Genomic DNA, 24,861 nt, shown 5'->3' with positions numbered 1-24,861 from the left:
TTAAATTTATGCTCTTTCACACCATTCTGGTGGCACAAAGCTAAAAGGAGGTATAAATGGTTTTGCAGTATTCAAGACAATTGTGACGTTGCTTCCCTGTGTGCCCATCAGAGCAGGCTCAACATTTTTTTCCATCGTTAAGAAACTCCTGGTGGACAGAGAATTGCAAAAAGATTCATTTCCAAGAAAGCTCACTTTTCATTCACACAAAAAATCAAACTGAAAACAGATATTTGTTAATCGGTTTCGGGCTTGTCTCAAAGACAGCATGCAGGGCTAGCAGGTGAGAGAGCCAAGTGTGAGCTGAACACTCTCATGACTGTGGTTGTCTGCCCTTGTGGTTTGATGGCAACCCTTTATTTGGACCGGAAAGGTTCACTTTTGGTGTGTGTTCTACACTTCAGTACAAGACCTTAGTGGTTATCTTCCTTCTTGGCCCAGCACGGTCTCATTTAGTCAGAAGTCCATTTGTTAGGCTTTCAAAAGGAGCTCAGTGTCCACTTTGCACTGGTTCTTTGTTTTCACTGGTTCTTTTGGAAAGCCAGCCTCTCTTTTTGGATATGCTGAATCCTCCTAAATAGTTCCTCTGTGCTGTGTGACAAAGGTCTATGCCAAGAAAGATATAAAGGTAGCTTGTGATGTGTAGGCAATCCATTCCTCTTAGTGAGACCCAGTGTAATGCATATTTTTCCTTTACTTGTGGCTTGTACTTCCCTTCTGCATTGCTTGTACTACAGTAATTCAAGTCTGACTCAGAATGAATGCTGCACTCTGTGGCCTACAAGGCAAATGAGAACAGGATACGTATTAAGGGAAAGGTCTCAGATAATTTTTCTTATTGAAGTATTCTGGCAATGTAAATGGTTTCCAGGAAAAAAATGCTGGCATTTCCCATGGTGAGCACTCCTTATGAATGTCCTATCTATTTTTCCAGTTTGGTGGCCAAGTGCAGTGTTTATAGGAGGATATACCATCTACAAGCCAGGGAATTTATGTTGCCACTGCCAAGCGTTAATTAGGATGAAGACTTAGGCACTTCACAGGATAGCAAGTCAATCACAGTCATCCAGCACTGCCAGTGCTGCAGTTCCAGCTTTGATGGAAAGAACACAAGCCCTAGAGAAAGTACCATTGTTGAATGCATGAACAGTATTTGTGCTTTATTTGTCATTCTCAGGTCATTATTTCATATACTGTTTATTTTCCTTAGCAGTAGCAGACTGGGGTTTGGCAGGGCTGCTGGCAGAAACAAGGAAATATGCTTTACTGCCATGTGTGCCAGTGTCCCCATCGCTGGGCATGGTGCTTAGGCTCTTGCATCTTTGAAAACTCAGTCACTGTCCCATCTGCCTTCTCAAAAGCCTCCTGCTTGTGGTGTTGTGATGCCATGTTGGTGCTGAGAAAGGTTGTTTTGGACAACGAGTTCATGTGCTTTGATTTGGTTGAGATTCCTGTGGCTCTGTGTGACTACATTGCCACACTGCTAATGGTCCTGCTGGCACTATTCAAATGGGTGAAGTTTCAGTTGTAAGAGAAAAAGAATCAATCCTGACTTAATACAGTTCTCTCCAGGTTGTGGGCTGATTCTATTTTGTACTATTTATGTTGCTCAGAGTATGTGCAGGAACCCTTAAACTGTTTGTTTCTGTGTATATACATAAAACTCACATTTGCTGTAAAAAAAGTGCAATTCCTCTGTGTCCTGCAGTCCTGTATCCTAATATCCTGTTAATATGCAATGCTACACTGACCAAAAACAAACAAACAAACAAAAAAAGAGTCTAGAGTGTCTAACTTCAGTGGTTTCACCAGAGGAGAGCTTTGTCTGCTAACCTGAGCAATTATTATCTGCCTGTGATGTGGGGTCTTCAATATGCACACAGTGTAGCTGCCTGACACTGTCTTAATTGGATAGTAGAGAAATTTTCTTTTTTTTTTTTTTTTTTTTTTTTTTTTTTTGCAGGGGGATGCTGTGGCCTGATCTGATTTGGTTTGTGCTCATATAGGTCAGGAGTGCTGCTCGTGGAGTGACGTGTGGGGATCAAACCAGGCTGACAGAGAGGAAATTAGAATCCACCCAGCATTTTTCATGCCCAGGGTGGTGCTTCATTGTCTGCATTATTCCTCACCCCCTTCACTTCAGCTTGAATTTCTGAGGGGATGGTTTTCTCCTATGCAGAGCTCGGAGGCTACCAGCCAAATTCTCATCTGACACAATTGCATTGATTTCACTGGAGATCTGTTGCTGGATAATTGAGCCCCACATCCCTTCTTTTATTCCGTGGCTCAAATTACTGTCAGCTAAGACTTTAGCGCAGACAAGTCTCAAGTCACTGTGGGTTAAGAGAACGAGGTCAGAGCGTTGTTGGTGGAGGTCTCTCAAGTCTCCCATTAGTGTAAGAGTGCCCAATTTGTTGACATCTGAAGCAGCAGCACAGTTTTTTGTCTGAGTTCAGTCACCATTGCCACTAATCACTTGCTCAGGGCTATGTAGAAGGCTGTATTTTCCATTACACTGCAGAAGTGCTTCTGCTTCACATCAGAGCACAGAGAAACATCCTCAGCCTGGACTTCTTAGAAGCCATCTCCTCTCTTTTTCCAAATTTCTGCATTTGGTTTGTTTCACGTTTTCTGATTTTTTTTTCTCTCTCTTCTTTTCTTGCCAAGCCATAGTTGATTCCTCTCCATCTTCACTCTTCATTATGTATTTTCTTCTACTAAGAGTTTGCTGCCCTACCCTGGGTTGCCAAAGATGCAAATTCTTGATGCTACCACATCTGACAGAACTAGGCCAAGCAGATATCTAGCCTGGGGGCTATTACTGGAAGTCAGATTTCAAGGAACAACTTCTGCAGTCCTTGTTGAGTTAGAAAAATGTGCAGACTGCTGCACATTTCAGATGCTAGTACCAAGGACAGAGGAGCTCCGGCAGGGAGGAAAAGCTGCCCAAGTGAACTCACAACCAGTTTGAAAACAGGGGAAGGGCTACCCGTGGATGTTCTGATTCTTTTAAGAAGACAGCCAAAGTTGTTACAAACCCAAGTAATAATGTTTCTGATTGACAGGGTAGAGCAGACTGAGTTCTGAGATATTTGTAGAGATGTGATTTCCAGGGCTGGGAGAAGAATGTGGTTAAATCAGAGTGAAATTACAAACTGCATGCAGATAGCCACAATGAATTCTGACAGCATCTTGCTGCCTGCTGACTGATATAATCTATGGCAATTCATGCTGCTCATACACTCTGTGTTACTCCAGACCAATATAAATGTAAATCATTTGTGTTCTTAGTTACAGCAAAGTCATTAAACCAGAAGAAATTTCACATTACCTGCCCCTGCACGTGACATTCCTACAGCTAGATGACTTGAAATATGGAGAAATGTGAGGCTGGCTGTAAGGAGGAGAAGTTGGGTTAACCTCTTCTGTCTAGCCTTCAGGATAAATTTAAAAAGCACCTTCACCAGAGGTGCTGTACCAAGCAATGCTGTCTCAGGGTGCTTAGCCTGTTCACTTGTACACCATCTGAGTATTTGTTTAATGTGTCAGTGGCTTGAGGTTCTTATAAGTATACAAAGATTCTGTTTTCCACTGCATATGTTTCCCCAATATTTTTGGTAAGTACTCTGCCCTAGTGAGACCACACCTGCAATCCTGTGTCCAGTTTTGGGCTCCCCAGTTCAAGAGAGACAGAGACCTGCTGGAGAGAATCCAATGGAGAACCACAGGATGCTTAGGGGACTTGAGCATCTCCTCTATGAAAAGAGACTGAGATCCCTGGGGCTGTTTAGTCCTGAGAAGAGAAAACTGAGAGCGGATCTGATCAATGTCTATCAGTAGCTGAGGGGTGGGTGTCAAGTGGAGGGGGCCAGGCTCTTTTCAGTGGTACACAGTGATAGGACAAGGAACAATGAGTTCAAACTTGAACAGAGAAGATTTCACCTCAACATGAGGAGAAACTTCTTTCCAGTGAGGGTGACAGAGCCCTGGAACAGGCTGCCCAGGGGGGTTGTGGAGTCTCCTTCTCTGGAGACTTTCAAACCCCACCTGGATGCATTCCTGTGCAGACTATCCTAGATGATCCTGCTTTGGCAGGGGGGTTGGACCTGATGATGTCTTGAGGTCCCTTCCAACCTCTGATATACTGTGAGACTGTGATTCATCTGGCATCAGTGTTTTATAGCAGATCACCTATTTATTCACCCATTCGTATTATATTTATTGAGGGTTTTGGTGATCCATTTCCTACCTCTCACCATCTGTTGTATAACTGATTCTTGAGATCTCAGTTGTGAATTTTCAAGACAAAGGAGACTGTCCAAGCTTCTGTCTCCCGAACTGGCTGCTGCTTTGTTCTCAAACTCTTGCTTAGACTGAAAGGAGTGGGAAGAAAATTCAGCAGTCCTGAATTTTTGCTTTTCTCGTCTCACCACAAAACCATCTAGAACTTAGTGAAATGGGCTCTGGAAAACCTATAGGTGGTTTTGGAAGGCAACACTGTGGAGAAGGGTCTGGAAATGAAGCAGAGCTTTGTGTGTGGAGTGAACGTGAGTTGCTGTGATTCATGTGAAAAAGCACACAAACCTCATAGCTTGAGACTGCATCAGCAAAGCCCTCAAAATCATTCAAAGCGAAGTCTCTAGTGTCTACCCAGAAAATAATGAGCTCCTGACAAAGTGTAACTTGGCAAAGAAACTTTCCAAAGACAAGTTTAGAAACCCATAGATCTTTTCCAGCCCTGCGTCTTTGCTATGAGGAGGGAAAAACCAAAAGACTGAGCGAATGCTTTTGCTATTAGGAAAGGGTTATTAAAAGGTACAGAGAGTCCTTAGGAGGCAAGAGTGATTTCTGCTGTCAGGTTATGCACAGAAGTTGTTTTGGCTGTGAAAGGAATTTTTTTTTCTGTTGGAAAAGGCACTGCTCTAGGCTTCAGTGCCTGTGACAGCTCTGCTGTGGACCTGCTTCTGTTCCACATTTAGCAGCCCAGAGTTTTACGTGTCTCTTCAGAGACCAATGGGTAAAACTTATTTCTGTGCTGCAAATGCAGTTTCATTGGGAAACTAAGCAAAAGGAAGATGCAAACACATCCCTTCTGCTTTCCATGGAGTGCTTCTGAGATGTCCCATTTCTATAATTCTGCTTCTGTTTTTAGAACAGTGATAGTTTTTTTTCTGAACCCATTGTCTTTGTTGCAGTTCACATCACTGATGTGTCCTTCTGTTTCTAATCCAGCTTTTGTCTGGACGGTATTTACTAAAGATTTTTTTCTTCCAGTGCTGAAAGCTACAATAAAAACAGAGATTGCTTTGCAGATGGGAGAAAAAAAAAATATTTAGCAGATTCATAATCTTGTCTGTTCTTTTTTTTTTTTTTTTCTCTAGTTTGTAGCAAATTGCTCTACTTGGCTGCTGGCTGTGCACCCTGCCATGAGCCTGAATGCAGCTCAAAAGCACCCCACTGACCTGCTTGTTTTGTTCCTCATTTCTGAGTTCCCATTTCCAGAAATTGATGTTCAAGTGCTGGAGCCCATAACAAAAAGGAAAAGTTCCAAGGACAGACTGAATTCCCTGTTAACTTCTGCCTCATCTCAGTCACTGGGAGCTTAGACCACATGGACTTGGTGCTAGTTCTCCCATAGTTACCTCTTCTAAGTCTGTTTCTCTTTTTCAGTTTGTGTGCAACACATTTGAATCAGCTGCCCTACAAAATAAGTAGTTTCTTGTGCCTTGTATAAAACTCCTCCTGTGGTTTGAGCTGGTTGTAGTATTCTTCTGTGCTTCCTGTCTGGAGGCATGAGTAACTTCAGCTGTGCAACAGCAGAAGAGGTTGCCACACAGTAGTGGATACAGCTCATCCTGGGGGCAGATTTGTGTGTACATGGGTGTTTCCTCTGATTGCCTAAATCATCTGGAGACTGCTGTAGATGAAAGGCCATTCTGCAGGTAGAAGATAATTAGCTGGATCTATGTATTCTGTCAGCTGCAGAGTCTTCTCAAATTCCCTGGTGTCCTTCTCTGTGGATTTTGTTCACCTTATAATTTATTTCCATGGATTCATTTTCTTATTCTGGTAACTGGCTTGGCACATCCCATGTTTGGGCTTCAGAATGCCTTTTTTCTATTGTTACCCTAGAATTTCAAATGGCCACATCTCTATCTGCATATTTGCTTCACAGCTCTGGTCAGAATTTCTTCTTCAGGGCAAAATACACTTCCCTGTCTGGGATTCTTTTCCTCCCTCACATTGCAGAGGATAACACTCCCATTCTTTCCTTTTTACTTATGTATTTTCTGGCAGTTTTGTAGCACTCTTCAGGAAGATGTTTAATTATGGAAATGAGGATTTGACAGAACCTTTCCTGTGAAGTCCTTGGAATACTTAATTCACTGAGACACACATTCCCCCTGTGAGGTTTTATCAGTGGATAAACTGAGACACACAAGGTGGTTTATAAAACAATTTCAGTGCAGGATGCCTTGAGTTTCAGTCCTCAATTCTAACCACAAGACCACACTATTAATCCCAAGGTTGTGAGCACTTTCTGTGCTGAGAGCTCATGGCTCTGTGGGAACTCCTCATGCCCAGCCCTAAGAAGCCAGCTCCACTTAGCTTTGTTTCTCTTGTTATGGTTCAGAGGACTCAGAGATGGCAGACTCTTGGTTGGGAAGCTTTTGTCTCAAGCAGCTACACTTGAGATGTAGCTTGGAGAATGCATTCAGTGGAAGGCTTGCTCATTTCTCACTTTGCAATGATATTGCAAGGTAAGAATCTGTGCCTCACCATTCCATTGAACTATAACTCCCAGGTGCACACACTTTGGCTGCCCTGTTCATCTCAAACTCTATTTCCATGTTTACTTTCCCATCAGTCAGCAGCAGGCTTCCTAGTAAGTCCCTCTGGCAGTCTACATTTCTAGTTTTCATGAAGGAGAGTCTCTACTCCTTGGAAAGATCCATCCCCCCAGCACCACAAGCCAAGGCTCTGCAGCAGAGCAGAAATGAGCTTCATGCTCCTTTTTCCTGCCATCTTCTTCCACATGTCCCTGCAGGACAAATCCAGAAGATACTTGCTCCTTTTCTTATGCTGCCTGAGTAGCAGGACCCAACTCACACCAATGTACAAGCCATTGTTGTGTCAGCTGAAATATGGCTTTTCAAAAATGAACATTTGCTTGTATTCTTCAGCTCAGCAGTCAGAGTTTCACCTCTTCACATCATAAAGGGAATGAACCTAATTTGTAAAATTAGGTAAAACTTGTGAAATTAGGTTTATTGCATTTTATAGAGGCAGCATTTGAATTTCCTGGGCTTTGTATCTCCAACACAGGAAGAACTTGCAAGGTAAACCATGTGAGACATTTCTTCAGTCAACCTGCTGCATTATTCCTGCTTTATTCCCTTGAACTCATTCACCAACACCCTTTTAAACTGATCTTATTTTGCCTCAAACAAAAGCTGTATTTTCAAAAAAAAAAGTATTACAGAGACATATTTTTAGCTGCTGTGAATCCCTGGAGTCCCACAGGTCAGATTCACCAGCTGGTCTGACATATTTTGTAGGAAAAGAGTGGAGTTATGTCATGCACCAGAGCAGCGCAAGTAAATAACACAACTGAGAAATCTTAGTCTCTGTCTCCTTTGCTGTCCCTCCCCACCCCCTCCTCGTCTTTTCTTTCTCCTCTTCTCACAGGCTTTCAAGCTGTTTGTTTCACATTTTGAGCCAAGATGGTTTCCAGACAAACATGCTGTGTGGGGAGTGTTATTTATTCATAGTTACTATACTTTTCTGTATAATAAGCAGAACTTGCTCTGCAAACAGAAGAATCAGTGCCCTCAAAGGTGGTAAGAAAGAGTCATCACTAAAAAGCACTTTGGCTCTTGCACCACTATTTTGGGAGGGTTTTATTACCTGAAAATTTAGTTTGATATCTAATGGTGTTTTTAAAAGCACTGGCATGTTTTCCTTCCCTGTGGGCACGTCTCTGCACCTTTAGAAGTCACAGGATCACAGGATGTTAGGGATTGGAAGGGACCTCTGGAGATCAAGCCCAACCCTACTGCCAGAGCAGGACCATAGAACCCAGCACAGGTCGCACAGGAACAAATCCAGACAGGGCTTGAAAGTCTCCGGAGAAGGAGGCTCCACAACAGCTCTGGGGAGCCTGTTCCAGTAAAAAGAAAAGTTCTTCTTCATGTTGAGGTGGAAATTCCTGTAGTTTACATCCATTGCCCCTTGTCCTATCACAGGGTGTGAGAAGAGGCTGTCCCTTCCTTCCTGACCCCCAGCCCTAAGATGTTTATATACATTTATTAGATCCCTTCTCAGTCTTCTCCTCTCCTGACTAACCAGCCCCAGGTCTCTCAGCCTTTCCTCATAAGGCAGTGCTCTCCAGTCCCTTAATCACCCTTGTAGCCCTCTGTTGTTAATTCTTTTTTCCCTCTTTTCCTGAGATGAAGGAGAGATGACCACTGCAGTTTCCCTTCTCTAACACTTTTCAGTTAGCAATTGAAGTCCAGGCTGCTCTGTGTTTTACTGGAAAGCAGAGGCTGAACTGAGCTGCTTACTCTTTCAAAAGGCCATTTTGTTCAAAACAAGCTGTGGCAGTAAAATTACTGCTTTCAAAGAAGATTTCCTCAGAAAGGTTTTTCAGGGTAGGATGGAATTAGGTGAAAAAAAAAAAAAAGGCAACTCCTAAAATGCTTCTGGCTGCATTTTAGTTTTCCTCTTGCTGACTTTTCAGAATCGAATGAAAAAATGGCATCTTTCAGTGGCAAAAAATATGTGTTGTGAGAAACTTCCAACCAGTTGTACCTGATACTTTGTCACCACTTGGTCACAGTTCCCTTATGGTGCTCTTTATATAAAGCCAACTTTATATGCCTGTTTGGTTGCTCAGACATCCAGTGGAGGAAGATGGGGAAATACTGGATGAAATAATCCACACTGAGAGGAAACGAGTTCATTTTTTTTCTCTCTGTTATAGGGGATTATTGATGTCACCAAATAACTGATCTAAAATAATGTTATTCTAATAAGCACAGATATTTAACAGCAGATATCTTACAATTTATAAACATTTATACGCATTTGCAAGCTTTTTTTTATATAAACATTTATAAGCATTTATATAAACATTTATAAGCATTTATATATATGTAAGCTTATAAATGCTTATAAGTGTATATTTTATATATATATATATATATATAATATAAATATAAGCTTGTTTATATAACAGATATCTTACCATTTATAAGTATCCTGCCAGGGAAATTAGTAATGATTTAGTTGCAACTTGCTCTTGCCCAGCTGTCAGAGCAGAGCTGCTATTCCTGCCACATGTTAAGGGTTACTCCAAAGCATTACAAACTTTGCCTGATCTGCAGGGCAAAAAATATTCTCATCCAAAGGGCCCAGTCTTTCTTCAATTCAAGCAAAAAATTGGGGCACATTTTGGTTTAGCTCCCCCCCCCTCCCATAATGGAACCAAATCACAGTGCTTTGGTGAAGGATTTGGAGATAGACTGAGAGTTGGGGTTGTGCGGTCTGCAGAAGAGAGTGCTCCGAGGAGATCTTATTGTGGCCTTCTAGTATCTGAAGGGGGCTACAAGAAAGCTGCTGAGGGACTTTTTAGGGTGTCAGGGAGTGATAGGACTGGGGGGGGATGGAACAAAACTAGAAATGGGTAGATTCAGATTGGATGTTAGGAAAAAGTTCTTCACCATGAGGGTGGTGAGACACTGGCACAGGTTGCCCAGGGAGGTGGTGGAAGCCTCATCCCTGGAGGTTTTTGCAGCCAGGCTGGAGGTGGCTGTGAGCAACCTGCTGTAGCGTGAGGTGTCCCTGCCCATGGCAGGGGGCTTGGAAGTGAATGATCTTTGAGGTCCCTTCCAAGCCTGACAATTCTGTGGTTTCAGTGCTACGGCACTCTGGCAGTTAGGGGCACAGGATGGCTTCTAAAAGGTTTGTGCTGTTTGGGTGGTGCACTGTGATCCTTCAAGGTGAAATCTGCCACATGGATGTGTGTAACTGGTATCTGCCATGGGGCTGGGCTCTGTAGAAAACTTGAAAATCGATTAAGACCTTTGTCCTGCCATCTGAGAACAATGACTCCTTTTCTTGTGCCCCTTTCCCATCTTAGTCCTCTCTCCTTTTCCTGTCGGATAAAATGAAAAGGGAAAAAAAACCCCACCAAAACCCCCAATGTATTTGTTCACTTCTCAATTCTGCTTGAGACTGTTTTTTAAAGACCCTGCTTTTGTGAGTTTAATCAGATGCTTGATAACAGAAAGAGCGTTGCTAACTAACCCAGGGTACAAAGAAGCCCCTTCAGAGGAGCCCATGACCTCATTGCCAGGATTACTCCATCACATGAATTCAGACTCCAACACACACCCAAAATAAACCTTGGGCTCCCTGTGCGGCACAGGGCTTTATTCACCTCTGTTCAGCAGGGCAAATGCTCTGCCAGTGCCTTTCTCTGTCACTGGGATTAAACAGGGATGGAAATTCAGGACACGAGGCAGATTTTCCTGGTCACAAATAGCCTGTCCTGCACTCCAAAGCTGCTGGCTGGACCCTGCCGTTGGGCCATTGCCCTCCTGGAACCAGCAAGTTCTGGCAGAGGTTTGCAGTCATGGAGCACGTCTGGTTTTCACTTGCAGCTCCCATTGTCTGTCTTGGTTTTGTTGGGTGCTCAGAGCCTTGGCAGCCAGGAGCTCGCTCTGGGAATGTCTGTGGGGTCACATGCAGAGCTCCCAAAAGTAGCACGTTGCCAGAAGGTGCCACGCATCCCTCCCTAGTATGTGAGAGGTGAGTCCACTCAGGGTCTCTATCACCTAACAGTGGGTAACATCCATATCCTTAGAATAGCTGCTTTTTTTTTTTTTTTTTTTTTTTTTTTTTGGTAGACACTTCTCAGGAAGCATGTGGTTTTCAAGCCAGGTGCTTTGAAACCTCAGTCTGGGTGTAAAGACGTAGCTTGCATTGCCCTGTGAATGAGCAGTGGGATATGGAGAACAGTGCAGTCTCCCAGCCTGGCATGCTTTGCCTGGAAAAGGCATAGCAGCCACAAAGACCAGTCCAAGAACAGGCAGGAAAGGCTTCTGCAGTTATTGGAGTGAAATTAACAAAAAATGCAAGATCCTGCCAAGTCACAACCTGGAGGCATATTTGGTGTAAGCCACATTCTGTGTAGTCAAGAGCCCATAAGTGTGCTGTAAGGCAACATGTCTATAACTCAGGCTGAGATGTAGCCTTTATTTGTTTCTAATTATGCACATTTAACAGTATATTACATGAGACATTAAACACCACGTTCTGAGCATGGTCTGATGAATTCTGCATTACACATCGAAGCCACTTGGCAATTATCTTCATGCATTTTGAACTCGGAGACTTTTATTCATTCTGGTGGTACCAAAAATTAGTTATTAAGAGGTTTGGCTCCCTCTTCCTCAGTCTGGTTGGCTATATATAACTATTACATAATGCCATGTTGGATGCTTCTCATCTAAAATATAGCCAAGAGAAACTGAGATATTCTAGGATTCAGCAGATGCCATTTCCTTAGGGTCTGATCCTGTAAATTCTGCATCTGTTGACAGATGTTGCAGAGGATTTGTTCTTGAGGATTTCCAGTGGATATTCATGGTTATTTTGATTAACCATAGAATCATAGATTCATACAATGGTTTGGATTGGAAGGAACTTTAAAGATCATCTAGTTCCAACCCCCTGCTATGGGCAAGGACACCTTCCACTAGACCAGGTTGCTCAAGGCCCTGTGCAGTCTGGCCTTGAACACCTTGAGGGAAAGGACATCCCCAGCCTCTCTAGGCAACCTGTTCCAGTGCTTCACCACCCTCACTGGAAAGAATTTCTTCCTAATCTCCAGTCTAAATCTCCCCTCCTCAAGCTTCAATCCATTCCCTCTCATCCTATCACATATTATGGAATTGTATTGCTTGGAGAAGACCTTTTAAGATTTTCAGGTATCAGAGCAGGTTACCCAGAGAGGTGGTGCAGCACTGTCCCTGGAGATGTACAAGAAACATGTGGATATGGCACTTCAGGATATGGTTTAATGGCCACGGTGGTGTTAGGCTGAAGGTTGGATTTGATCATCTTAAAGGTCTCTTCCAACTGGAACTATTCTAAGATTCTAAGATCATCAAGTCCAACCATTATCTAACTCGTGGGGAGGGTTCAAGCCATTAGGAGAGCATCACATTACAAGACATGCTGTGCCTTTAGGTTTCTTTAAGGGACAGCAGGCTGCTTTTCAGCACAACAGCCCAAACATACAGCTTTGCAGTTAGCTGCAGGAGGCAGTGTTCAGAGGTAGCAATCCCTCACCTGCTCACCAAGAGCTCACAATCCCACCACTGCTGCTGAGGCACTGCCACTAACCCGTGTCCCTCAGCACCACATCCGTTAGTCCTTTAAATACCTCCAGGGATGGTGACTCCACCACCTCCCTGGGCAGCCTTTTCCAGTGCCCAAAACCCTTTCTGTGATTTTGTTTTTTCCCTAATATCCAACCTGAACCCCTCTTGGCACAATTTGAGGCAGTTTCTTCTTGTTCTGTCACTTGTTGCATGTGACAAGAGGCTAAGCCCCACCTCAGTCCAACCTCCTTTGAAGTAATTGTAGAGGGTGATGAGATCTCCCTTCAGCTTCCTCTTCTGAAGACTGAACACCCCAGCTGCTTCAGCTGTTCCTCATAAGAACTTTATTGAAAACTCTTCATCAGCTTAGTTGACCATCTTTGGACATGCTCCAGCAACTCAATGCCCTTCTTGGAGTGAGGGGCCCAAAAGTGAACACAGTACTGCAGATGTGGCCTCACCAGTGTAGGAGGGGACAAGAATGTCCCAAAAGCTGCTGGCAAAAGGGAAGACACAACTCTGCTGGGACTCGTGTCCTCTAGAGGAACAATTGGAAACATAACTAAACTACATTACTTAATTCTTTTTATTTGCACTTAGTTTAGAGTGCAAATCTCCCAGAGACTTATTAGAAATCTGGATGATAATTGACTTCCCTAAATTCATGCCAGAAATTAGGAATGATTTCAGATCTCACAAGTCCCAGCACAGTGCTGTCTTCACATGCCTGACTCTCCTCTGAGGTCTCACTCCTTTGCTCTTGATGGAATAGCAATAGCAGCAGTAGTGTGTTCAGCAGAATTTCTTTGCTTTTCTCATCATCAGCCAGGCAATTCCTAAGCATAAATCAAAAATTCTTCAGGACTATGGAACTGGAAGGCACTTCTTGGTTGTTGAATTCAATATCCTGTTATTGCAGGCACCTCATCACGTAATCTGTTTTTCACTTCTGTTTAATTACTGCATGTTTTCAGCACTCATCATCTCTCAGCTGTATCTCTGCCAGCTGATTTAATTTCTCATTTCATTCATCAGATTTGCTCATTACATTAAATACTTTATTGATCAAAGGTGTTGCTGATAGTGGAAGATAGACCACCTCTGATCTCTGAACTTTTGTCCTGCTTTGTAAACCAGCCAAGCTCTTTGTTTAGTTTGGAGAGCTCTGTTCTCTCCCTGAGATCCTGAGCAAGGATAGACCAAGAGAGATTTTCCATGGCTAGGAGTACAAAACTTTTAAAACAAAGTAATTTCTAATGGAATAATCATGCTAATTTAACTCAAAATAGTCACTGTATGACAGAAGGTTTAGTCTCTCCTGGGGCTCCTTTTATGCTTATCATTCAGAATTTACCATAGTGCGCTCACATTTTTATGGATGTTGGCTTCAGTGGGTTATTTTTCCTCCCCCTTTTGTGGCACTGTCATGCTGATGGCTTTGAAATATGAGCTTTTGCTAAATTCTAAACTGTACACAAAGCAATTGATTAAAATTCCTTCCAAAACAGCCTTGGTAAAGTCCTTTCTATATGTTGCTTTACAGCCAAGGTAGAATGGGCAGAATGAATCCAAATGGTTTTATTTATTTAAAGATGATCTACAGTAGCAACTGTGAACCAGAAACTCTACAGTTTCTCCAAAGAAGAAACGTCATCTAGGAGCCAAAAACAAAGATGAAAAATTAACTAGAGTGAAGAGTTCAGGCTCAGCTGAGTGTTGTTTACTGCAGGACCTCAGGGGCTGGATGGAGCAAAAATACCTCTCTGGTTGTTTTAATTGCTGGTCTTTGGAACAGTCTGAGGCATAAATCTGACCACAGTGATCACCAGGCTCTACTATTTTGTTGATTTCTGATAATCTCAGATGTGCTCTATTAGTAATTCCATTGGCATTGCCCAAGCCCTAAAAATAGACTCATAGATTCATAGAATGGGTTAGGTTGGAAGGGACATTGAAGATCTTATAGTTCTAACCCCCCTGCCATGAGCAGGGACACCTTCCACTAGACCAGGTTGCTCAAGGCCTTGTCCAATCTGGCCTTGAACACCTCCACATGGACTCACACAATTTGTCCCTGATCCACCTGAGACACAGACAGAGAGGTGAGACTTTGAGTGGTAATCTTCAGCTTCAACTATAGTCAGGGAAGGGGAAATCTCCAGCAAAATGTGTCTTGGAGCACTTAAACAGGCTCCTTGATCCTCTAGCACAAAACATAATCCCCTACCACCTCCTCCTCTTCTGGGACCCTGTGACCCAAACTGCAGACACCAGCCCTGCTCTGCTCCAGGCTTAGGGAAAAGGAAGAGGAAGAAGCCCTGCTGCCAGCCCTACTCCTGGAGCAGAGAGGCTCCACCGTCTGGGCTACCTCCGCTTCAGGAGGGACAGAGCAGATCACAAAATGCCAGGCAGGCTGACAAATACTGACCTACATCAAGTCTCCCTGCTTACTGTTGGAACTGAGAATGGAAAGAAAATTATTTTTGGTAGCTATGAATGTATGGAAAGAGCAGTGAAAGATGATGAAGTCAGAAGTCTTCGTGTTTTGGCCTGACACGTCAAAATTTGCAGCCTTCTTGCCCCACTTTCTTTGGGAGCATTTCAGCCTTAATCCAATTGTGTTTGAGAAGGTGCCTGGAGCCTCAAGAATCACAGGCTCCTGGCAAAGCTCCATGAGCACTTTGCTGTGAACAGGTTGCACCTTTTGAAGCTCTGCCTTGTAAAAATGCACTGTGGCAGACAATTGTTCCTCTACAATAGCACTGCTTGTATGCTTGGTAGTGAATGCACCAGTTCCCTGTGTCTGCAGCCAGGGAGTATTCCAGGTCAGATCAGATTCCTAAGGTGCTTTTTTTTTTTGTCTATATGGCAATTGATAGAGAGAAGAGCACCATGATGTCATGGTGCCAGTGCCTGCACACTTGCACTGCTGGATACCCCAGTCTGGAGGGACCAGATGGTCAGATCACGCCTTGGAGGAAATTCTTGAAGTATGAAATTTGTTAAGAGATCACAGAAAACTATTTCAGGGTTAGCAATGAACAAACCTCAAAGTGCACCATCTTGTGTTTTCTGGAGAGGGCTATGGCTCTTCTCCAACTGAGCCTTCCTTTCTGTCAGGATCCAGCCTATTGCTACTTTTAGGCAGATTTTAACAAGATGTTGAATCCAATGTATGCTGACAATATTTAATTCCCTCCTACTGTCATGGGGGAAATAGCTGTTTAGAGAGGAATTGTTTCCTTTTTTACCTCTCTTTTTTTTTTTCCCTGCCTTTTTCAAATCTAATTTCCAAGTCATGACATGTAGAGTGTGTCTGAGCAGTTCTAATCAGCCTTCTGCCTGCTTTAAGGACAGCTGAGATACTTTTTAACACCTCCATTTCTTCATTGCTGCAATCTGTTTTGATTAAAATCACGCAGGGTTCTCATTTGCATATTTATCACTCTTCATACCCACAAATCATCTCACAACTCTGCCACTCCTGAAATTGAAAGAGAGACTGAGTGGGTACACTAGAACTTTATGCAAAACGTTAATTTAGTTTCTCACACCTGCTGGTTTCCAGCAAATATGGCTTTGGGGAAGGAAAATATTCATACATTACCTTGGCATATTATTCCCTGGGAACTAGGATTCCTGGGGTTTTTTTCAAGATTGATTGAAAATTTCCTATTAAGAAACAAATTTCTAATTAAATGGAAAGGGCCTGAAAATGTTCTGATGTCAGAAGGGGGCTGGGAGGGGGAGAATGTCTCAAGGAAAAAATAACCCTGACATTTTTTCAGCCTTTGACAGCCAGACTGTGATGTGCTTTCAGATCCTCAGATGAAAGGGCTGCAGTAGAAATGAAAATTATTCCTTTCCTTTGTGCTATTGACAGTCCCTCTTAAGGCCACCACATATTATTAAGAGCATTAGCTCTGTAGGGCTAAGTCCTAGCTAATGACTGGGTCTTTAAGGAGTGTTGTTTCTAGAAATGGTCTCTTTTTGTCTCTTTGGATAACAACTCAGTTTTACTGTTAGTGCTTATACAGTTAGTCTTTGAGCCAGCCAGCCAAGAAGGCCACCAGTATCCTAACCTGCATCAGCAATAGAGTGGCCAGCAGGAGTAGGGAAGGGATTGTGCCCCTGTACTGGGCACTGGTGAGGCAACCCCTCAAGTACTGTGTCCACTTTTGGGTGCCACAATAGGATGGAGACATTGAGGGGCTGGAGCATGTCCGGAGAAGGGCAACAAAGCTGGTGAAGGGTCTGGAGAACAGGGCTGGTAAGGAGCAGCTGAGGGAGCTGGGGGTGTTTAATCTGGAAAAGAGGAGGCTAAGGGGAGACCTCATTGCTCTCTACAGCTGCCTGAAAGGACGCTGGAGTAAGGTGGAGGTTGGTCTCTTCCCTCAAGAAGCTAGCAATAGCACAAGAGGAAATGGCCTCAGGTTGTATCAGAGGACGTTTAGGTTGAATATTAGGATAAATTTCTTTACTGAAAGAGTAGTCAGGCATTGGAACAAGCTGTCCAAGGTTGTAGTGGAGTCACCATACCTCAAGGTGTTCAAAAAGTATACAGACATGGCACTTCTGGACATGGTGGTGTTAGGTTGACGGTTGGACTTGATGATCTTAGAGGTCTTTTCCAACTTCTATGATTCTGCACAAGATAAGGAAAATTTCTTTTCCTGAATCTCATTCAAGCACTATATAGAGACCATGATTAGCTTCTCAGTTCATAGTCTCTGGGTTTATTTTAATAGGCCAAAGAAACCTGTGGCTTCCATTTCTCTGAAGAACAGCCTGCTCTTGGGTGGTCAATCATGGCCTGAGCTGTTGTTTTGATACATTTGAGGAATGGGAGTTGGAGAGAAGGATGTCATCTTTGTTCTTCCAGCCAAAAATATGTCCAATGTATAAATAATTGCATGAAGGTGTCTGGTTTTGTAGATCGCAGAACTAAGGATGCATCTCAGGTAATCTTGCTGGGTCCTTGACAGATCAGATGAGAAACACCTGATCTGAGTTAGCTCAGATAGCACACTAGGTGTCAAAACACAGAGGTCACAGAGCAGACACTGAGGAATGCTTCTACACCACCATACTTCCTCATAAACTTCAAAAGGATGTCAGCTGAGATGCATTAAGCCTTCCAGTGTCATCAGCAGGCTGAGAGGTTTGGCTGCCTCTAATGCAGTGAGTATCCAGTACAACTAATGGTGTTCATGTGGCTTTCATCACCAGTGAGGGTGACAGTGGCTCTTGTCAGAAGCAGGTTTCTCATTTTCCAAGCATATTAAAAAAAAATCACAGTTTGTCCCATCATAAAAGGCTCTGCAAGCTCACATCAGCAGAATGCTACAGGCAGTGTTCTGGGTTTGGGCAGGGTCCATGTTTTTGTAGGTTGGGATTTACAAAAGCCATAAAGAAATTGATGCTCAATTTTCACTAAAATTCAGTGATAATTAGATGCAGAGCTGCTTGCAGTTTGTTCCCCTTCCCATTAGTGATGTATCTGTCAAGCAGCCTGTCCCTTAGATAACTACTTGAGGACTACGTACCAGGTGTATGACCTCGTCTCAGGGCAAAAAGCATGGAGCACATGGAATCTCACTGCAGGGACAGTGATTTGCAGACTGCAAGTGGGAATGCATGAATAAAATCCCACTTCAAACATATCCTGAGCATGTTTCATGAACTGGCAAGCCAATTTAGGCATTGGCCTGAGTCATAAATGAGACCTGGACCTGTCTCTGTTATTCTTCATTAGCTACCTTCTGATGTCTTCTGGTGCAGAGAGGGGTTGCAGACATGTTTGAACAAATGGGTTGAGCGTTAGAAATGGCTTAAAGCTGAATGCTTCTCCTTGACAAGAAAAAAGCCTCCACTGCTGCTTGTTTACTTCTGATTTATTCCCCAATAAAGAGGGGGGAAGTTCTCTCTTGGTGAGCTCAGCTTCAGTAAAACGTCTGACGTGTTATTGTCATTCTTTCAGAAAAGCAACTGGGATGGCATGGGGAAAAGTGATTTCTGCACTTTGGGGGAAGCACAGGGGTGGAAGAAGCTAGTCTCTCATCTGACAGCATAGAAACAAGGGTATTCAGAGAACAAATTGCTCTTTCCTCCATTTCTGGCATTTCACTAGCTTACAACCAGGGAAAGTGCAGTCACTGAGCCAACCACTTAACCAAGCTTTTCTGGGAATAGAAAGGAAAACAAATTCTGAGATGACATTTATTAGACGTGCTTGTTTAGTCGCTCCATTAGCTGCTTTTGCTTCCCACTCTACATGCTGAAGGGTTGATTCTGCATGGGAGTTAATAGATGTCTTTCACTTTTCCTGGCTCATATCATTTGAAGGGAACAGGTACAGACTGAGGAGGAAGAGGAAGTATTGAAGCTAATTGAAAAGAATGAGTTTCAGGCAGAACTTGTATAGCCCATCCAGGTGTAACCATAAGCAAGCTATTGCTTTATAGTTGATGGAAGATCAGACAGTGGGAAATGTCACGTACCGGTTGCTAAAAAGACATTTTTACACCTGCATTGATGTAAACCCTTCTCACTTTCTTGGAGGACTCAGATGGTCAAAGGATTTCTTTTCCTTCTCTTTCTTTCCCATGCATTTTTGTCACTGTTTTCCACAGTGTCTCCTTTTTGGAGTCTCCTCTTCATTGTGTCTCACTATTTCTACACTAAAATATGGCTAGCTATGATACAAGCATTGACACTGGGACCTTCAGTCTACAGTGTTCTCCAGAGAACTACATTTATCTTCATGCTGTAGACAAATCGTCAGTATAGTAAAGCTCAACTGCTGGCCTACAAGCCCTCAGAGTTCAGATTCCCAAGAAACTGGAGTAATTTAAAGCATCTGGGAAAGGGCTGCAATGAGCTTAGTGGTGTTGATACACCTTTGGACAACATCTCATATTTCTTATGTGATCCACCCTTTAGCAGCCTTCAAGCAGTGGCCTAACAAGAGAAGGGAATAGAGATTTTTAACATGAGTTGAATCACAACAGAACTTTTATTTATTTTGCTTACTTCTGCCTGAAAATAGTGTTTCCAGCTGAGATGAGACTCAGCAGGCTTCTTTGCCCTGGTCCTCTAATTCAGGCAGTAACCTTCCATACTTCCCTGTACTTGCTCTAAATTGGAAATAATAGCAGCTTTCTTCAGGATTTTTGTCTTTGATCACAAGCACACTGAGATCCTTGCACTGCTATTGTATACAAGAGCAAGCTCAGCAGCCTGGGTGCAGTGAGATCCCACACTGAGCTGTACCCCAGCCATCTTCTCTAAGGATGCCAGCATGTCTTCAGTGTGACAGACCTTGGGTTGTATGGTGTAGCTTTGGTTCATCCCTTACACTGCTCCTTCTTCTTCTTCTAGGGAACGAGCGTGCCAGGAAAGGAAAGGATATTCCGCTTGGTTTGAACTGGCTCTCCAATTTCTGCTCCAGACTACAAAGGCCAAACATATCTAAGTCTCCATCAGCTTTGAAAAGGAACTGAATTCCACCATGGGACTCCCCACCCAGGTTTTGGCCTGTGCAATCTTAGCTTTGCTGCACCAGCATGTCAGTGGGGGGCTCATCAAGCGAATTATCCGGCAGAAGCGGGAGGCTGGGCTAAACGTGACCTTGCCAGAGGACAATCAGCCTGTGGTTTTTAACCATGTCTACAACATTAAGTTGCCTGTTGGCTCCCTTTGCTCTGTGGACCTGGACTCAGCGAGCGGTGACGCAGACCTGAAGGCAGAAATTGAGCCTTTCAAGAATTATGAGGAGCACACAGTGAATGAGGGGAACCAGATCGTCTTCACGCACCGAATTAACATTCCCCGCCGAGCCTGTGGCTGTGCAGCTGCCCCAGACATTAAGGATCTGCTGAGCAGACTGGAGGAGCTGGAGGGGCTGGTATCCTCCCTACGGGAGCAGTGTGCCAGCGGGGCTGGATGCTGTCCTAATTCCCAGGCAGCGGAAGGTAAGGCAGACTGGGGAGCTGCTCTTGGGGAAATCCTTGTGCTGGCTCCAGACCTTGTTTAGAATAGATACTCCTTGTTTAGAATAGATACTCCTTGCTTAGAATAGATACTCAAACCTGCTTCAAGAACCAGCAGAAGTCAACTTGTTAAATTTGAAATGCAATCAAAGCTGGGACAGTACTTGGCCAGCTTGCAAGGAACATTCATTCACAGGTTTGAGGCTTTATGAATCTGTGGGTCAGAAGCCTGCCTGAAAAGCTTTGTAGCTGTGGTATTGAGCATGTATGGCACTTGGGCATGGTGACAATCTGTGCTGGAGTTAAGATTAAAGCTCACACAGTCCAAGCTCTTGGCTCTGTATTTTGTCCCTTTGAGTAAGCTGCCAAAGTAACTGTTCTCGTTTCCCAGTTTTCTTTAATAGAGACCAATAAAAATACAGCAGGATATAAGGCAATAGACAAGCACAGATAGTTAGAGAAGGGAGAAAAAAGGGATCCCCCTTGGCTGTTTGCTAAACTGAGGTGAGAGATTGGTCACACAGGAGAGAAAACACAGGTCTGCTCAGCAGTGATCTGTGTCTCTGGTCTCACAGCAGATGTTACAGCATGCTGCCTGCCTTTTTGTGTTCTGGGGAGAACTGATGAATAATGCCTCATGGTGAATAATGCCTAATGAAGCAGTCAGGAAAGTTACTCTGTCAGTAGAAGGGGCATTTTGAGGAGGACAGAGGAATTCAGCATGCTCATTGACCAAGTAGTTGGCATGAGCTCTTCTCTGGTGTTATTTTGAATTAAGGCATTCCTGGTATACTAAATCCCTCTGGAGAGAGGAGGAAATAAATCTCATCTAAAAGCCTTGGTGATTCTGGAAATTTTGTCCTGCAGGGAGATAGAAATCATAGAATCACAGAATGATAGGGATTGGAAGGGACCTCTAGAGATCGAGTCCAACCTCCCTGCCAAAACAGCTGGGGCAGTTCACATAGGAACACATCCAGGCTGGTTTTGAAAGTCTCCAGAGAAGGAGACTCCATAAGAGTGGCAGCCTGCTCCAGGGCTCCATCACACTCACAGTAAAGGAGTTTCTCCTCATGTTGAGGTGGAACCTCCTGTGTTCCATCTTACCCCAGTTATTCCTTGTCCTATAACTGGGCGACACTGGAAAGAGCCTAGCACCTTCATCTTGACATTCACCCCTCAGGTATTCATTGATACTGATAAGATCTCCTCTTAGCCTTCTCAAGACTAAACAGCTCCAGGTTTCTCAGTCTTCATAGGAGAGGTGTTCAAGGTCCCCAGTCATCCTTGTAGCTCTCCAGTAGATCCTTTTCTGTGCAACGCTGGCTTAAAACATGGCAGAGCCAAGGGGATTAATGGGGTCTGTGGCTCATTGGTACAGGTCGCCTGGACACAGCACCCTACTGCAGCGGGCACGGCAACTACAGCATTGAGATCTGCGGCTGCATCTGCGAGCCTGGCTGGAAGGGCCCCAACTGCTCTGAACCAGACTGTCCCCACAGCTGCTTCAATCGGGGCCTCTGTGTTCAGGGTAAGTGTGTCTGCCACGAAGGCTTCACCGGTGAGGACTGCGGCCAGGCTGCCTGCCCGTCCGACTGCAACGACCAAGGCAAGTGCGTGGAGGGGGTGTGCCTGTGCTTCGAGGGCTACACGGGCACGGACTGCAGCCAAGAGCTCTGTGCCCAGGGCTGCAGCGTGCACGGGCGCTGCATCAACGGCCGGTGCCTGTGCCACGAGGGCTTCACCGGCGAGGACTGCAGCGAGCCCCTCTGCCCCAGCAACTGCCATGGCCGCGGGCGCTGCGTGGACAGCGAGTGTGTGTGCGACGAGGGCTACACCGGTGAGGACTGTGGGGAGCTCATCTGCCCCAACGACTGCTTCGACCGCGGGCGCTGCCTCAACGGGACCTGCTTCTGTGAGGAGGGCTTCACCGGGGAGGACTGCGGGGAGCTGACCTGCCCCAATGACTGCAACGGCAACGGGCGCTGCGAGAACGGCCTCTGCATCTGCCACGAGGGCTTCCTGGGGGACGACTGCAGCGAGAAGAGGTGCCCCAACGACTGCCACAGCCGCGGGCGCTGCCTCAATGGGCAGTGCGTGTGCCACGAGGGCTACCTGGGCGAGGACTGTGGGGAGCTGCGGTGCCCCAATGACTGTCACGACCGTGGGCGCTGCCTCAACGGGCAGTGCGTGTGCCACGAGGGGTTCATCGGGGAGGATTGCGGGGAGCTGCGGTGCCCCAACGACTGCAGCAACCGCGGGCGCTGCCTCAACGGGCAGTGCGTGTGCCATGAGGGGTACAAAGGGGACGACTGCGGGGAGCTGCGGTGCCCCAACGACTGCAACAACCGTGGGCTCTGTGTCAATGGGCAGTGTGTGTGTGATGAGGGCTACACAGGGGAGGACTGTGGGGAGCTGCGGTGCCCCGAAGATTGCCACAACCGTGGGCGCTGTGTGGAGGGACGCTGTGAGTGTGACAATGGCTTCACAGGCGAGGACTGCGGCGAGCTGTCCTGCCCCAACAACTGCCACCAGCGCGGGCGCTGCGTCAATGGGCGCTGCGTGTGCCAGGACGGCTTCATGGGGGAGGACTGCCGGGATCGGTCCTGCCCCAACAACTGCAACAACGCAGGGCGCTGCGTCGATGGGCGGTGTGTCTGTGAGGAAGGTTACATGGGAGAAGACTGCTCCGATGGTAGGTTGTGGTGTCCCTTTTGAATCACCTCCCTGGGTAATCCCCTGTGTCTATCCATCTGCTTCAGAGCGTCTGTGAACGTTTCCCATATAGCTGGGCTTTGTTGCTTCTCTCCTTTGCTGTAGTCAAAACAGCTCAGCTGGAGAAGTAAAATCACCAGTAGCAAGCCCTTCGCCTCACTTACTTTTCAGACCTGTATTGTGTAGTGGTTGCTGATGACTTTGGTAGCCAGCAAGCCAGCAGGCTGATGATAGTGATGCAACCCATTTGTTTTCTTCAGGTTTGCTCCCACCCCAATGTCACTGGGCCCAGCACTGGCTGGGATTAGTCACAATGACCTTTCAGTTTGTCATAGTGCCTCTTGATGCTAAAAAAAAAGGCATCTGAAAGAAACTGTTCTGGATATGGAGAAGAGGAAGATGTCTTCAGAGTCCTTGTACTAGATATTCAGCAGGATTAGTCAAAAGAATATGAGCTAAGTTTTAGCTGAAGAATAAGTCTTTGCAGAAGTGATATGATGTAAGTAATGAATGTGAGTGAATAGAGAGCCTGGCTGTCAGTCATTTCTTACAGCCAGGTTCTGAGTCTCTCTCTCTCTCCTACTGGATGGGTAAGAAAGGGGTTTGCATTCACAAAGCTATCACTGCTGTAGGAGCTGAAAAAGAAACACACAGCACTGACAATGTACACTGCCAGACCTCAAGGACTTTGCTTTCAAGGTAGATCACAGAACCATAGAATTGTTTTGGTTGGAAAAGATCTTCAAGATCATTGAGTCCAATCATTATTTAAGTCTGGTGCCAAACCATGTTCCTCAGCACCACAGCTCTGCCTCTTTTCGACACCTCCAGGGATTGAGGTTCAACTATCTCCCTGGGGAACCACTTCCAGCATTGGAGAACCCTTTCAGTGAAGAATTTTCTTCTAATATCCAAGCTAAACCTCCTGTGACAACTTGAGGCCATTGTGTTTCATCCCCCTAGGGAGAAGAGACTGATCAAATCTATCAGATCTCTGAGCTGGAGACCTGAAGGAGGCAGAGGGTGTAGTGGAGGGAAAGCACACACAGCAAAGAATGTTGTCCCATCTGAGTGATCTGTATGAGACAACCAATGATGGAATTGCCAGATGTTGCAAATACTGCAGTGCAAGCTTTCAGGATTACTGCAGTGGCTTTGGTTATCTCTCAATTGGCCAAATAGATTTTTCTAACTGAAGTAAAACCTGATTTTAAATATACACCCACACATAAATGAATATATATATGTGTGTCTATGTTAGATCTGATGAAAGCTTGGAGTGAAATTGTGGGATCAGCTGGAATGGAAAGTTAACTGCAAAGCCACATGCTTAGTTTTCCAGTACCACTACTCTATGGAAGTTGATAGAAAATGTTGGCAGCTAGATAATGACAGGCATTACACTACAAACAGGGGCAGTTTCCTTTTGTAGGTCCCAGGGGACAAATTTTAGAACTGAGATCTTTGTAGAACAATCAAAGAATACTTTGGGCTTGGGAGCATTATAAAAGACAATGAATACCCTTGAAAAGAACTTCCTATTTTTTCACCTCTTCCTTCTGGAAGGCTCCTAAGGCGTATTTTGTGCTCTTGCATGTGCAAATGTGGAGCAGTCAATTGGAAGTATTTACAAAAGTAATCATGTTTTATTTTACTTTGGAAAAATCTGTGCAAACCCCAGGGCTTCCAGCTATAAAACCATGTGTTGCTGGCAGTTGAATTAAATCTCTGAATCTCTAGAGACCCAGCTATAGTAGTTCTGTACA

The 24,861-nt window shown here is 44.7% G+C and overlaps 1 protein-coding gene across 1 annotated transcript in view; it reads left to right on the top strand.

The window, feature by feature from the left end:
* Positions 1-19,899: 19,899 nt before the first annotated feature.
* TNC (tenascin C) overlaps positions 19,900-24,861 on the top strand; it is a 50,406-nt gene continuing 45,444 nt past the window's right edge. The window contains exons 1-3 of the mRNA XM_054393305.1: positions 19,900-20,362; positions 21,762-21,861; positions 21,955-23,075. Of these exons, the coding sequence (XP_054249280.1) occupies positions 19,900-20,362; positions 21,762-21,861; positions 21,955-23,075 (1,684 nt within the window). The remainder of the gene's footprint in view (positions 20,363-21,761; positions 21,862-21,954; positions 23,076-24,861) is intronic.

The sequence above is a fragment of the Indicator indicator genome, chromosome 28 (assembly GCF_027791375.1).
Source record: "Indicator indicator isolate 239-I01 chromosome 28, UM_Iind_1.1, whole genome shotgun sequence".
In the NCBI taxonomy this organism is placed as follows: Eukaryota; Metazoa; Chordata; class Aves; order Piciformes; family Indicatoridae; genus Indicator; species Indicator indicator.
Note: the sequence above shows the minus strand (reverse complement) of the source record. Positions and strands in the feature narration are given on the sequence as shown.